The sequence below is a fragment of the Spironucleus salmonicida genome, chromosome 8 (assembly GCF_000497125.1).
Source record: "Spironucleus salmonicida strain ATCC 50377 chromosome 8, whole genome shotgun sequence".
NCBI lineage: Eukaryota > Fornicata > Diplomonadida > Hexamitidae > Spironucleus > Spironucleus salmonicida.
This window is the reverse complement of record NC_090603.1, coordinates 143,358-158,318: the sequence shown is the minus strand read 5'-3', so window position 1 is coordinate 158,318 and position 14,961 is coordinate 143,358. Positions and strand designations below refer to the sequence as shown.

General features: G+C 35.9%; 6 protein-coding genes and 1 pseudogene across 6 annotated transcripts; 4 read left to right on the top strand and 3 right to left on the bottom strand. All coding sequences in view use genetic code 6, as the record gives it.

The window, feature by feature from the left end:
* Positions 1–174: 174 nt before the first annotated feature.
* SS50377_27781 (Transmembrane-domain containing protein) lies at positions 175–1,323 on the bottom strand (the record flags this gene model as incomplete). The annotated part of the gene is made up of 1 exon (XM_067911562.1): positions 175–1,323. One exon carries the CDS (start codon positions 1,321–1,323, stop codon positions 175–177), a length of 1,149 nt encoding a protein of 382 aa, XP_067760584.1.
* A 1,562-nt stretch (positions 1,324–2,885) lies between these two features.
* SS50377_27780 (uncharacterized protein) lies at positions 2,886–3,470 on the bottom strand (the record flags this gene model as incomplete). The annotated part of the gene is made up of 1 exon (XM_067911561.1): positions 2,886–3,470. The coding sequence occupies one exon, from the start codon at positions 3,468–3,470 to the stop codon at positions 2,886–2,888; it is 585 nt and encodes a 194-aa protein (XP_067760583.1).
* Positions 3,471–4,220: 750 nt separating this feature from the next.
* Positions 4,221–4,478, top strand: SS50377_27779 (Hypothetical protein; annotated as a pseudogene).
* Positions 4,479–4,754: 276 nt separating this feature from the next.
* Positions 4,755–5,459, top strand: SS50377_27778 (Glucosamine-6-phosphate isomerase; the record flags this gene model as incomplete). The annotated part of the gene is made up of 1 exon (XM_067911560.1): positions 4,755–5,459. One exon carries the CDS (start codon positions 4,755–4,757, stop codon positions 5,457–5,459), a length of 705 nt encoding a protein of 234 aa, XP_067760582.1.
* Positions 5,460–6,117: 658 nt separating this feature from the next.
* On the top strand, positions 6,118–12,375 carry SS50377_27777 (Transmembrane domain-containing protein; the record flags this gene model as incomplete). The annotated part of the gene is made up of 1 exon (XM_067911559.1): positions 6,118–12,375. One exon carries the CDS (start codon positions 6,118–6,120, stop codon positions 12,373–12,375), a length of 6,258 nt encoding a protein of 2,085 aa, XP_067760581.1.
* Positions 12,376–12,977: 602 nt separating this feature from the next.
* SS50377_27776 (Ribosomal protein L6) lies at positions 12,978–13,529 on the top strand (the record flags this gene model as incomplete). Its single annotated transcript, XM_067911558.1, has 1 exon — positions 12,978–13,529. One exon carries the CDS (start codon positions 12,978–12,980, stop codon positions 13,527–13,529), a length of 552 nt encoding a protein of 183 aa, XP_067760580.1.
* A 546-nt stretch (positions 13,530–14,075) lies between these two features.
* SS50377_27775 (uncharacterized protein) lies at positions 14,076–14,753 on the bottom strand (the record flags this gene model as incomplete). Its single annotated transcript, XM_067911557.1, has 1 exon — positions 14,076–14,753. The coding sequence occupies one exon, from the start codon at positions 14,751–14,753 to the stop codon at positions 14,076–14,078; it is 678 nt and encodes a 225-aa protein (XP_067760579.1).
* Positions 14,754–14,961: the final 208 nt, after the last annotated feature.

Below are 14,961 nucleotides of genomic sequence, written 5' to 3'. Positions count from 1 at the left end.
TATCCATAACTTTATTCAGTAAAGAATTATGGGTTTATGAATTAACATAGGTATCATATAATGTGATGTCTTTATCTGCTTCAATGTGTAATAATACTATATCGGATGCATAATTAAAAATTTTTTTGTTATTTAATGAGTATTTTTAATAGAACTATTAAAAATTAATATATTTCAAATCAAAAAATAACTACCTGAAACTAAGTAATGGGCTTTTTCGCTACAATATTTCTTAATTCTAAATATATTTCTAGGAAATTTCTTCTAATATTTTCTCATATATTTTATTATACTTTTATTTTTCGTATTAATAATCTTCTGAAGTGAAAAATATCTTTAGTGCATCTGCATAGTTTAAACTAGTGTTAGAGTAAATTTGTTATGAAGTATTTTATGCACACTATACATAAAGTGTAGTATTTCTTAAAGAGAAATAATTATAATAGTATGTAGAAAGTAGAGATACTGATTTCCCTGATCTAGAACTATTGCTTAGAATTCCATTTTTAATATTTTTATAACTTGCAGTTTATCCAGATACCAAAGATTATAATATAAAATGCTCTGTCTTGAACATAAATGAAGGTGCACATAACAACTAAAAAAAATCGATCTTTACTTTATCCTTTAAATGCAATGGAAGATGAAAACAATTATATATTACAAAATTATCAACACTTTCTTCCCAAGAAAGCGAGTTAAACAATGATTCTGCCTATATAATACATTATATTATATGCTAATTTTGCATTAATTCATTTCCAGCCTACAAAGTTAGGAAATTAGCAGATAACCCATAAATAAAGGCCAAAAAATTTGGAGATAGAAGACTTAAATTCTTTACTGTATATTATAGCAGTACAACTATAACATTTAAAGTGGACAGATTTTGAGAGATAGAATTCGTAACTGACGCCACATATTCAAATGGTGGATATAAACAAGTAATAACCTGAAAATATTGATCTGCTAAAGTAGAAGAGTCAAGATTTAAGGTGGTTTAATACACGTTATATCCTAAGTGTACTAATAGGATACCTAAGTTTGACCATAATTCTGATATTTAATGAGTTTAAATATCATGCTTCGGAACATTGTAACGAATAACAAATCTTCGAATACTAATGTCATTAAATATAAGTTTTTATTGATAAAGTACAACAAATACATGGAAAACTTTTAAAGTTTCCACAGAATCAACATTAATTGAAATATAATTCTTAACATCTTTGATGACGTCATCTTAGAATGGAGAAAGACTACTGACTAGTAATTAGCTATCTTAATAGGTAATATGGAGATCTAACAACCTTACATGATCATAGTTAAAAATAGTAAATATAGATTTCATTCTAATGAAAGTAAATATTAATTTAAACCAAAAGATAATAATAAATATTATATTGATATATGTTTAATATTTTTTGTTTATATCTAATATATCCTAAATATGAAAATACTCATTATGATATTATGTGCAGTAATACCCAACTTTACTAAAAAGAAGAATTATGGATTGTAGAATATTTGAGTTGTAAAGCAGCTCAAGAGTGGTAAGTCATCCAATAAACCCCCTTAATGCCAACATTGATTAAAATAAATTGAACAATGAATGAAATAGAAAAGCGATTGAAATTCTTTTTATCGTTTTTTTTAATTTTTATACGTTTGCATAGGTTGGTTTACTACTTCTATATTACGTGAAATTTCAACTATAGGTGCTAAAATTTATGAGTGTTAGGCTTACATGCGGAGTAGTGGGAAATTATGTTTATCGACTGTTGCCAATACAGAAATAGCACTCTCCGTCCTGTAAAAGCTGTATTTTTGGAAGTAAAATTGTGAAATACGTATTTAAAATGGTAAACTACAATTTTTACTGCTACGATCAATTTAAATTTTAGTTAAAACTTGGTTTCTAGGTATTATAACTCTCCCATTCATTAAGAATGCACGTGATATTAACAATCATTCGAAAATCCGTAAACTACCAGAATGCATCTCCGGTGCTAAGAAAATGCAATAAGAAAACTGTCAATCCCGATAAGGACGAATTTTTGTAAAGACTTTGCTGAGTTTCTTGAGGGATATGGTCTTGTCTACAATGTGCAGTTACTGATATCAATAAGTTGGTATCGTCAGCCTTTTTGGATAACCCTAGTGTAGAAGTTTGATTTAATATAGTCCTAGTCCTGTTAAAAAACGAAATCGAGTAGTAGATACTCATAATTTAGTTCTAACTAAATTGTGAGAATCTACTGTGTTCATTGTTAATTATGACTTTAAAATTTTGGCACTAATTAAAAAATTCATATAAAAAGGTAATAAAAATTAATAGAATTCCTACTTGCAAATTAAGGTGAGTATTTGCGTTTCTATTAGTATACTTAGTAATATTTAAACTATACTTTATTTTATTTAATTTTAAGGTGTATATAAATTATTTTGCTATAATTATCCAAGTATCATGATTTAGTGCATTTTTAACTTAAATTATAATGTTTATTTTTATTTAATATTATTATATTACTATATTCGTGGAAAAGGAAATTTAAGAATATTTTAATAATATACATTTAACTGCAACTTTACTTTATTATTAAAAGGATTACAATAATAAACTATAAATGAGTGAATGCATAATTAAATCGATTATTTTTTCAATTAGTATAAATATATAATATAAATTCGTATAGTTTCATAATAAATTTTTGTTTACATGTAATTTAATACAATAGCATAATATTGATTTAACATCTTTCTCAAAATCCTTCAAATTTTATTTTTAAATTTCAAATTTCCAAAACGTAGATATATAGTTAAATATCCCTTTCAATTACAGAAAAATGCTGGTTGTACTATCCTTAACATGCTACCAGCCCAACTCAACTTTCACCTACAATCCCATCACACATGAAGGCACTCTCATAGCGTCTTACTTAGCGCCAGACGACTCCAGGGCTTTCCAATTGTGCGAGCAGCTTTCCGGCCGACTAGCCAGAGCCCAGGTGGAGCTTGCCAATTCGGAGACGGCCAGTTCGCTAAATTACAATTTTAAGCACTTGGCTGATATTCGGGTCGAGATAAAATTCGATACGGTGGAACAGCAAGCGGCAGGCGCTCTCACGAGGCAGTCGAACTTTTTAATCTAAATATTGGACATGGACGCCGAAATCAAACAGACCCTTTCCTATTTTTCGGTGTTGAGCTTCAACAGCAACGACTGCCTGACCGCTGCCACGTGCGAGATACTAGGCGAGACGCTCATTATCAGCTCCAAAACTACAGGCTGCGACTATTCGAATACGCTGTTCGCAGATGCTGCCACCCTGGACGATCCCGTACTGAATCAGAGCGTGTACGCCGAGCTGTCCGCATTCAACAAAACGCTCCGGCTGACAAGCGGGCTGTTCATGAAAAACCAGGCAGATCCCACAAACCCAGTGGTTACCTTTGACTGCAACAAGCATCTTGAGGAGTCCAACGTCCTTCTGTGCAGAGAAATTTTATAGGACATAAGATTCACCCCCTTGCTTGACTTTAGCATTAGCTTCTACTACTAGATGAAGAGCCCTCGGACAAGTCTCATGCAGGTTTATGCTAAAATCAACAATATTTTTGAGGCCAGTGTTCAAAATTGCTTCTTAAATGCCACTTATTAATTAAATAATCAGATTATTATTTTTTACTTAACCCCATCTGGTGCATGTGACTTCGGATCTGGTCGAGTGTAAACAATAGTAGGATTAACAGATAATATGAAATTTTCTGAAGGCACTGTCTGGACTTCCTCAATAGAAACATCAGGCTTTACCAGTGAAAGCACCAGGTATTCTATTGAATGCAAATAATTAAATTACACAGACTGCTAAAAGAATATTGAAATACTGTAGGAAATTGAAGTCGTTTATTTATTCTTCAGAGTTATTATTCATAATGAAGATGGTTCTGCGAACTTTCTGATGCTAGAACCTACCAAGTATTAAGAATGTTTTACATCAACCGATTTACAGTTATTATTCACATCAGGAGCTGCAGAAGGCAAAATAATTATTAAAAGTTAAGTTATAGGCTTTCCAAATTGTCCTCTTAATGTCCTTACTAGGCAATCAATTACACTTTTTATGTATAAAAGGACTATACCAGATGGATTAATAACAGACATTGAGAATGCCCCATTTTTTGAAATCTAGGTTATTGAGCCATTCTCAACTGCAAACACATCAGTCGAATTTATTATATAGAATGTGAGCACAATATAATAAATCTCTGCCCTTATAAATAGAGGCGAAATTTACTGTATCGCCAGATACCAGTCCATTAGCCTTCCTATTTTTGAAACCATTGACTAGTCCGACCTTTATTCGTTACTGCCGCTTTACCTAATAACTGGGCTTGGCGGGATATTGGGCGGGGTTTTTGTGGCCGGTATTCAGATATTGGTTGATATCAGGGGGTTCAAGCAGCCTAAGCAGTGAGGATGTGTAATTGTGATTTTTGCAGTTCTGTGCACGTGCGCATAGCACTGAGCCGTTCGCATATTATTTACGAAAAATTATCCATAGATTATATATAATATTTTTTAGAGTTAGAAAGTAGTTTGCTACATATTAGGTGCACGCAACTCTCTGCCTCTAAGTAGAGTGTTTTTTCTGCTAACCTATTCTTTCAACGAGACCCCCAGCATCTACATTCGGAGCTCAGGCTAGCCCTACGCGGCCCTACTCGCTGGGCTCGGTATACGCCCCCCAAGAATGCCAGCCTGCCGCAACATCTCCGCCCAGCCTGCCCTCGAAGTAGCCAGGGAGATCGCCGCCGTGATCCGCGCCAAGCCCGACGCCGTGCTCGGCCTCGCGACTGGCTCCACGCCCATCCCGGTGTACCAGGAGCTCGCGCGCATGCACCGCGAGGAGGGCCTCGACTTCTCCAGCGTACGCTCCATCAATCTGGACGAGTACTACGGCCTCTCAGGCGACCACCCCCAGTCCTACCGCCACTTCATGCACGAGCACCTGTTCCGCCACGTGAACATCCAGCGCTGCAACACGCACTTCCTCGACGGCTCGGTACCACAGGACTGCATCGACCGCGAGTGCGACCGCTACGAGGCGCTCGTGTCCAGCTGCCCTCCGGACATATGGCTCCTCGGGATCGGCCTCAACGGTCACATCGCCTTCAACGAACCGGGATCCGCCTGCGAGTCCCGCACCAGGCTCGTGAGCCTCACTCCCTCCACCATCGAGGCCAACCGCCGCTTCTTCGGCATCGATGAGCAGGTCCCCACTTCCTCCCTCACGGTGGGCATCTCCACCATCCTCAAGGCCCGCAAGCTCGTCCTCCTCGCAACCGGCGACGCCAAGAAATGCGCGGTCGACGCCGCCTTCGCCAGCGTGTCGTCCGACTGCCCGGCCTCCTTCCTTCAGGGCACCGACTGCGGGTTCTGGGTGGACTTCGAGTGATTCGTTCGCTTATTTATTTTTACTTGGTTTGGCTTGATGAAAATGCATTTTTTAGTTATGAAAACATTGGTACTTTCTAAGCAAATAAAAATAACACTATTATGAGAACATTATATTAGCAAATATGTGGTCCGGCTGCAATATTAAGGATCTAAAGAACTACAATAAATACTTTTAGACTCATTATAGATTGTAAATTTCTATAATAAATACATTTAATTTTCATAAAATATTTTATGTAAAATTAAAAATACTATATTAAAAAAAATTTAGTTTAACCAAAATTTGTTATATTTAAATTTTTCACATTATACTATAACATTCAATTAATATTATCAATTTTAGTATTTAACAATATACTAGTATTTTCTGCAATGATTATATAGTATATATTTGATATAGGTGTTAATAAATTTTTGCGATATGTCATTTTATAGAAGTTTAACAATAATACACTTCTATTTTGGCTCTAAAAATCGATAACTTTTTGGGTTTGTTGGAGAGTTGTGAAATTTCCTTGTTAATATAAAATAAATAGTATTTGCGATATTATTTTTTATACTTACTAATCAATTATATATTAAATTTATTTAAAATAATTAAAACTAAACAAATAGTATTATTAGTAATATCTTATTTATTTGAGTTATAAAAAAAAATGATCTTAGTTTTTAGTTTAATTTCTTTATCATCTGCTGGCGATTTTAATCAGCTCAATAAGCTACCAGGTGAAAGTTTTATTCTATTAAATGATATTTCAATTCAGATTTCGAAAGAATCCCTAGTAAATTAATTCAGCGGAGCCTTATCTGGCGCCAGACGTAATATTAAGTTCACTAATATGAAAGGAGGTTATTTATTCATCGAATCCTTATCAGGATCGATTAGCAACATAGTTATTCTAGTAGAATCAGATTTAGAGAACTCGTTTATGCTAATTTAAAAGTTACAGGGAGCTTTAATTTATGATTGTTAATTTCGAATCCAAAGCGATTCAATAAGCCATAACGCCGATATTACCTATTTTGAGTCAATAGTAAACTCGCAATTCTTAAGATGCAAGTATACGTGCTCCTGCCATACTATTGTTAATAAATATAAAGTATTCGGGATTTCAAGCACAATAGATAGTCTTACGGCGAAGTCCTTAGAAGTAGAATTGCTTATTACCAACGCTGTATAAGTTATTGGTCTCTGCAAAATACTAAACTCCTAATTCCCTGTTTCCGTTAGTTTTAATGTTTTTGATATCGAAGAATTGTACGGGATAGCAATTTCGAGCCCAGCAGCCTTAAAAGACATACAAATTAGCATTTCTGGCAGAGAAACTGGTTTAATTTACGGTATTGCGGAAACTGTCGTAAGTATATAATAATTTTACCTTTATATTCAAATGTCGTACAATAAGCCTGCCTCGGCCGCGTAAGTTTTTGGAATTTGTAGATAAATGTAGGGAAACTTAAAGTAGCTCTAAATTTCAATAAACATTGCCTCATTTTCTATTACCTAAGCAAAAATTCATTAACTAGCGTATAATATTAAAGAAAAATCTTAAATTTCCAACATTGCTATTCAATCATCTTATTCTGCATTGGAAAATCCATTGGAAGTCATTTTATTATCAGAAAGTAATGCATAGAATATTGAAATACTTTTTATTTCCATTAACGCGACAATTAAATTGGACTAGTGCGGATTACTTAAAGTTGCGTACTTTAACGGAGATCTAGAGAATGTTTAACTATCAATGGCCAATTTTAATTTGACAATAAGTGGTGGATCCAAAGGCATGGTTCAAAGCTTGGGTATTGGCTAAAAAATTATAAATAGTTAATTTACAAATATATCACTAATATAGGATATACGTTTATCAAAGTTGTTATCAGTGATTTAGTATTATCCAGTAGGATAATAAGTAAACAACCTTTAAATTACCAATGCGTCATTTTGTAATTCTATATTTATAGACTATGGGGTAGAAACTGAAAAAAGCTACATACATGGGGTTGCTAAAGCTATTGCCAGGAGTTAATTATAGAATATTATTGTTTAAAACTTAATTTAAATAAGAAACTTAGTCATCAATGAATTTTAAGGCCTATCGGACAGCATTAATGAAATACACGTTAGTTTTTTGGTACTTTGTGGATCTGTAAGTATCGCAGAAAAAACATCTATAAGTGGAATTTCAAAAACCGGATAGAATTCAGAATTTAATGATGTCTTAATAAACTTCCTAATAAATAGCCCATAAAGTTCAAGCTGTAATATACTATTCGAAAACGCAGTAAGTAATACACTAACAAATATAGTTGATTAGATATTTTCAACTCGGTGTGCAGGTGAATCCACTTATACATCAGATACCAGTAATACAATGACTAATATTTTCATAATGAGTGGCACAGGAAAGTAGAATGTAGTATATACAGTAAGTTAATCCAAAATGAGTTCCAGTAGTGATATGGCTGTACTTCTAGCTTCCAATAATTGGGTTATCGATACTACTAATAATAAAATGATACACTTGAAGAACTTTTTTACAGTAAGTAGTTCTGGGGACGTGGAAGATGTGGTTGCAGAAATCCCTCCATTCACACAATAACGCATATTATTCTCTTCAATAATCAATATCAAAAACCCAGAAAACCTGTGCTTTGATAGATGTTAAGGGATTTTCGACGGCAACTCTTTAATCTGCAATGTAGAATTTTCTGGCTAATTATGCCAAGAATTCGTCTGTCCTATAGACTTCTGCCAAGATGGAGCAAAATGCCACTAATCAAACGGCTGTGAGTGTCCGTAGGGCAAGACTGGAACCTAGTGCGAAATCGATAATTGCGAGTTTTGTTTCGGTGGACCTAATAAATGTGAGGAAATATAGAATGTTTTGACATGTAAAAACGACCAATCAGCCAACTGTTACCACGGTAACGTTACCAATAATTTATGCGTTTGTTCCAGCGGCTACGAAAGCATTAACACCATTTGCGATACCTTCGAATGCAAAAACTCCTTAGATTGCAATGGTGGTTTGTGCATAAATGGGATGTGCCACTGCTCTAGTATTACTGGTGGGATTAGTTGCCAATTTTGCAATATTCGAGGGCAGTTAGGATGCAAAACCACCTGCTTGAAAGATAGCTGTGCAAATGGTGCTAGCTGTGTTTATCTAAGTGGCGCAGCTGGGGACTGGGAATGCTCTGTCTGCGATTTCGGATGGAAGGCGCCGTTTTGCAGCGAGTGTATAGATGGATTTCGAAAAGATGGAAACACTTGCATAAAGAAGTGCGACGAATGCCTCGCTGGTGACTGTTATTTTACTGAGCTGTGCACAGGCCCTGTAGAAGATTGCGACATAAAATGCTTTTCCTGTAATCTAGGTATTCTTGGGATAAAATGCGATATGTGTCCTGCGGGGGAACATATTTACTAGTATAAATGTTACGCGCTAGAAGACGAAAAGGTGACGAATGGGGTCTGTATAAAGGTTGGGGGAAGCCTTATTTGCTTATCGTGCTCACAAAATTATATCTTGATAAATGACTTGTGTGTATTTTAGTGCCTGCCAAGCAATTGTATAAATGGCGACTGCTAGCCTGATTAAACTTGTGTATGTAGAAGATATGCCCTGGGAAAATATTGCGATTCATGCTAGCCAGGTACTGGTAGCTTTTTGGGGCAATGTCTTATGTTATGTAATACATGTAATGGTGACTGCTACTACGAAAATGATGATATTATATGTTCTTCATGTAATGATAACTTTTAAGGGATGTCATGTTAAGGCTGCTGGGAAGGATACATAAATATAGGTACATAATGTCTAGAGATTTGCTAAAAGTGTCACGGTGATAGATGTTATATAGACGAAATTGGTAATTATAAATGTTTAGGATTTTGTGATGAAGGCTATATTTCAGATGGATGCTTTACTTGTGATAATGTAAACGGGTACGAAAATGCACTCGATGGATGCTATAAACCGTGTAATACCTGTCCAGAAGGTACTTGTTTCCATACTTTCTAGGGCATTCTCTGCTCTACTTGCAACGGAGGGCTTACTGGTCAACAATGCAATATTTGTTTGGAAGGGTTTGTTTTTGCCAAAAGCTCTTGTCGCAAGTAAGTAACCGAAGATGATTGTTATCTGGACAGTACAGGAACTGTTGTATGTGTTTCTTGTATACCAGGAAAGATATTAGTAAACTAAAAATGCATGATAAGGTGTGTTCTCCCGGAATGCGCAGGCGAATGCTTCCAAGATGGTCTGTCGTACTTCTGCGATAGTTGTTTTCCATAGTTCATTCACCATGAAAGAAAGTGCTACCCACAAGTAATTAATCCTAATGGGTCGTGTTTTTAATTAAATAATGTACTTATTTGTGATTGCTATCGGGGCTACACTGGACCTACGTGCGGTGAGTGCAAGGAACTAGAGCAAGATGGCAGTTGTTATTATCGAAATGATATTTCTACTGGGATATGCTACAATAATGCAGCTATTCCGTTAGATACTTTCTGTAAAAAATGTTAATATAACTATGCAATGCCTTTGTGTGTAAACTGCGCATGGGGGTACGATCTTGATATAAAAAATTAGTGCAGTGTTTGTTATGTGGGATTCATCAGCTCTAACACGCTTCCTCTTAATGAAAAGGCAATAATAGGAGCTGATAAGTGTCTGATGAAATGTTAAAGCTGTATTTAAGGCAACTGCTTCTACACTGGTGATACCATTTAATGTGGGGCGTGTTAGGCGGGGTACAATATTGCTGGTAACTGCTTTTAGTGCTAGGATGAGTTCGTAATATATGGGAGATATTGTTTGAGAGCCGAATCAGATTCCTGCGGCAAAGAAAATAGTGGAGAGGATTACTGCCATACCTGTGGGCCATTACACGAATCGTTCAACTGTTCTAAATGTTCCGTAGAGGATACCTTTGGAACAGAATGCAAATAGCACGCCGTAATTTTCCCTGGAGACTGCTACTAAGATGCGTCAATAGCCACTTGCACAGACCGCACATGTCTCAGCTACGATTTAAGCTAACACCAGTGTATTATATGCCAACCCGATAGGTAGAATATTCTTGGTCAGTGTGCCAAAAACACTATCCCACAAAATGACATATTCCGCGGTAGCTGCGTTAGTATTCAAGATACATTTTAATGCTAAGCATGCTAAGCTGGCTGGTCCGGAGTTTTTTGCTAGAACTGTGCTAAAGGTTTTATCACTTGTGAATGCGGGACAGAATCTTTTAAACGCTGTTGCTGCCCTCTGCTAACAGATGAAAACGGTGTATGCTTCAAAAGCTAATTAGGCGAGGTTTTGTGCGATTACTGCGGGTCTAATTACAAGCTGGTATCTCAGAAATGCATTAAACTAGAGTCTGGAACTGGTCGGTTGCTGCTCATGATAATACTTCCTATGGTAATTTGTTTTTTCTTGCTTCTTATTCTGGTATTTGCGATAAATATATCAAGAAGCAAAAAAAGAAGGATAAAAGCTTATATTAAACGGATAACTAAGCGTATTGGAACTCATCTGTTATTCGTACTTCTCTCACAGGCTCTTGCCATAATTATAGCCATTTAGGACGTATATATAGACAATTTCTTTATGCAAATTTCAGTCAACATATTTTCAATGATCCCATTCCTTCTTACGTTATTCTTGTTCGCAGCGCCTACATATCGTCGTTTCTTTTATAATCTGCCGTCTCACTTTTTCCTGTTCATTCTGTCGGCTATGCTTGAACTATCTTTTCATTTCGTATAGTATCAAGCCGTGACAGAGGTATCGTAGGATTTTGGGGAACAAATTTATAAGCTAGCAAGTCCCCTTGTAACGTTATTTATGTGCATATTTTTAGCTGGATTCCGATTCAAATCACAATAAAAATTAGCAGTATTCATTGCTATCGCACTGCCAATTTTTGCCTAGGTGATGTATGCCATATAAGATTCCTAGGCTTCTGGATACTTCTCTAAATCTTCAGCCTGGAACATTATTTTTGGTTAGATGATGGTAAATCTGGCTATTCTGCTTAACGGCGCTCAATTTTATCTATTTGATCTTATTCTAGGGAAATATGGGGAGATTGGAGCAATTGGTCGATTATCGTTAGCATCATTTTTAGTGAATACTACCGTGGGATTGCTAAACCCGGGGGAAATTATAAATTCTATACTACAATATGACATCTTTTTCTCAAGTTTGGGCACGTAAATTTTCTTTAACGTGATAAATGTTGTGGTTATGATGCATATCTCGGCAGTAGAATTTGGTATCAATCTAATTTCGTCAGCAATTTGGGCATAGTTTATTACTGCTGTTGGCGATTACTAAATCGCTAGAAACAATAGCTATGCAATATCGCCGCTGGCCATTATATTATAATCTATAGCGCTAGTTATTGTATTCTTCAGCTTACTGTATTTTAACATGCGAAGCTCCTACTGGGATCACCGTGACAATACAAAACTATCTGAAGTTCAAACGAGCCAAACCGGAGTAAGACGCTTTTTTGAATCGCGCAAGGAGCATAAGAAATTCTTTGGTAACGCTGCTAGAAGCAGCTAGTACTCCAAATTTGTCCCTACCACTAACTATTAGCGCCTAAAGCAGCTTCAGGTGAACTAGCTATAAGCAAAGCCCGGAAATCAATATTCCAGCACAGACCAACTGTCCCCTTTGACGATACCAAAATAGACCGAGGATTATATCACAGAGCTTTCTCCGAAGCAGGTTTTGTACATAAAGCAGTTCGATACATGTGTTACCAAACTCCCGCCGAAACACAGAGGAATCGCAGTGCCGAAACTGCAGTTGGCGAGCGAGAAAATACTGTCAATTCAAGCGAAATCCGATCCGAATTTCAGGGCGACATACAGTCTGCAGCAGCTGGAGTGAAAAATTTTTAAAGTGTTTTTTGTTTAAATTTGTTTAGAGGAATATATGCATTATTATATTCTACGGTATGGTTTTATTATTTTAAATTATTTTGAAGCAAAATATTAGGAGAATGAAAACGAGGATTATGGTGATGGATATATGGCGTAAATAACAATTTAATATGCGTAGTTGGACAATTTCAAGTTAGGCGAAAAGAGAAGATTCGCTAGTTTTATCCTCTTTATTATGTGATTGGGGCGTATAAACTTGGAGGTAAGTGAAATTTGTAGAATTGATCATGAATTATATGCTAAAATGCACAAATAATGCGATGGTAACAATGTGCGCTAAGACGAAGTTATGCTTAAATTTTAGCTATAATAGTTATATCTAGCTTAATTAGATTATTACACGTGATGATGAGTTTAGATCATAAATGATAATATATATTGCTACAAACCAGGAGAGCGTAGAATTCAATTGAGTCAAAATTGATATTTATTTCAGGCAGTAACACCTATTATTATACATTAATATATCGGCAAATATATGATCTGCTAATTTGAGCTTGGCCGTTTAGTCGATTTTGCACTTCTTTTTCAATTTTTCGCTCCCTCGTCATGGTATTGAAGAACCTCTGTACCATTACTATCCCCGAAGGCGTCAAGTGCGAGCTTGTTGGCAAGAAGGTGACCATAACTGGTCCCCGCGGTACCTTGTTCCGCGACTTTGCACACACCCACTGTGAGCTTGAGATGGTAGGTGCCGAAGTTATCGTAACTGTATGGTTCCCCAGAGGCTAATAGAAGTCTCTTCCCAGAACCATCACAGCCCATATCCAGAACCTGATCACTGGTGTGACCAAGGGTTATCTCTACAAGATGAGACTCGCCTATGCCCATTTCCCCATCTCTGTCAACATTGTTGACAACGGTGCTACTATTGAGATCCGTAATTTCCTCCGTGAATAGGAAGTCCGTAGAATAACTGCTCAGCCTGGTGTCAAGATCGAAATCTCTAAGGAGATCAAGGATGAGCTTATCATCACCGGTAACGACGTTGAATTCGTTTCGATGTTCTGCGCCCAGATCCATGAATCGGTCAAGATCCGCCATAAAGATCTTAGAAAGTTCCTTGACGGAATCTATGTATCCCACAGAGGTACCCAGTGATATTAATCTTTGATCATACTTTCGTATTGATCTCAGGAGTGAAACCGTGTTAAACTCAATATTAAGATTAAGTCAAGTATAATTATTGAAAGCATTTAGTATTCTTTGGATAGTATTAAACGAATTTTTTGGTCGCATGCCCGAAATAAAACTCAAGCCACAAGCGTCGTCTAAATGAAATGATTTTTTAAATACATGAAACTCATCATATTTAGGAAGGGTAATATAAAGTAGGCTTGCTTATTTTCAAAAATATGTAGATTATAATAATTATATAATATAAGTATAACATTTTTATTTGATTTTATTTGAGTTTATTTTACGGATGTGGAAAACTACTTCTTAGGTGTAAGTAAAATATATTTAAGAGCAAAGAATTTGACTATAGTATAATAAGTTAAACACTAAATGACGACAAAATTCCATACTTTGCTGTTTATTTAAGTTTTATTAAGTTCATTTATTCGTAAAGCAGTACGAGCAATATTAGGTCATAAAGTAAGTTTACTCAATAGAAAATGGTTTTACAGTAGTAATTACTATATGTCACTTATCTTTGCCTAATTCTTAAATGTGCAAAGTTTGCTGACAGAACTTAGCTAAGAGTATTTTATAATAATTACTCAACAATATTACTTTGCACAACTCAATAACCTTCAAACCTGTACCTTGTATTACTTTATAGGAGTAGAAATTGCTAAAAGCTAAGTGATAAAACTACTTATTACTAGAATATTTAAATAAGTTAATTTGTACTGTATTAAATATTGCTTGCTAGTAGAAGAATAGTTAGGAATTGAAATACGAATATAAGAAAATTTTAGTTGTAAGCTAAGACGACTTATACATATTAGATTCTATAGGATCCACTATAGCAAATCTTAGATATAACATAGTAAACCGCATATATTCAACTAGATATTATTATTTCTCTAAAATGATTGTACTCTTGATTTCTCCTGCCAAGCAGACTCGCCGAGTATGGTTCTGACCCCAGATTGGAACGCGATTATTCCGTCCCCATCCCTAAATAGCAGCGTAGTAACAACGAGGTGGTAAGGTGCAAGGCCCAGCCCACTAGGCAGCACGGACAAAGTCAAAGTTGGCGAACTTATGCGCAGACCAAACTTTTAGTTCTAGAGTGCAATTGCTCCATACAGCGCCAACCAGTCTCTGCGGATGCCCATTCCTCAAAGGATGCTGCCAACTTTGGGCTGGCATCATATACGATTAAGCTCGAGTGAGATTTTAGTTTGCAGTGGTACTGTGGTCAGCATGTAACCGCGGGAGCAATCATAGGGAAGGAATTTCGGGCGCAGAGGTCTAGCTCAGCACGCGCGAAAATGTTAACCCGCAATGCAATCGCCCAAACTACAAGACGCCCCCAGCAAACTGAATGTCTTGCCCGAAAGTTCAGTATTATGATTTCGTC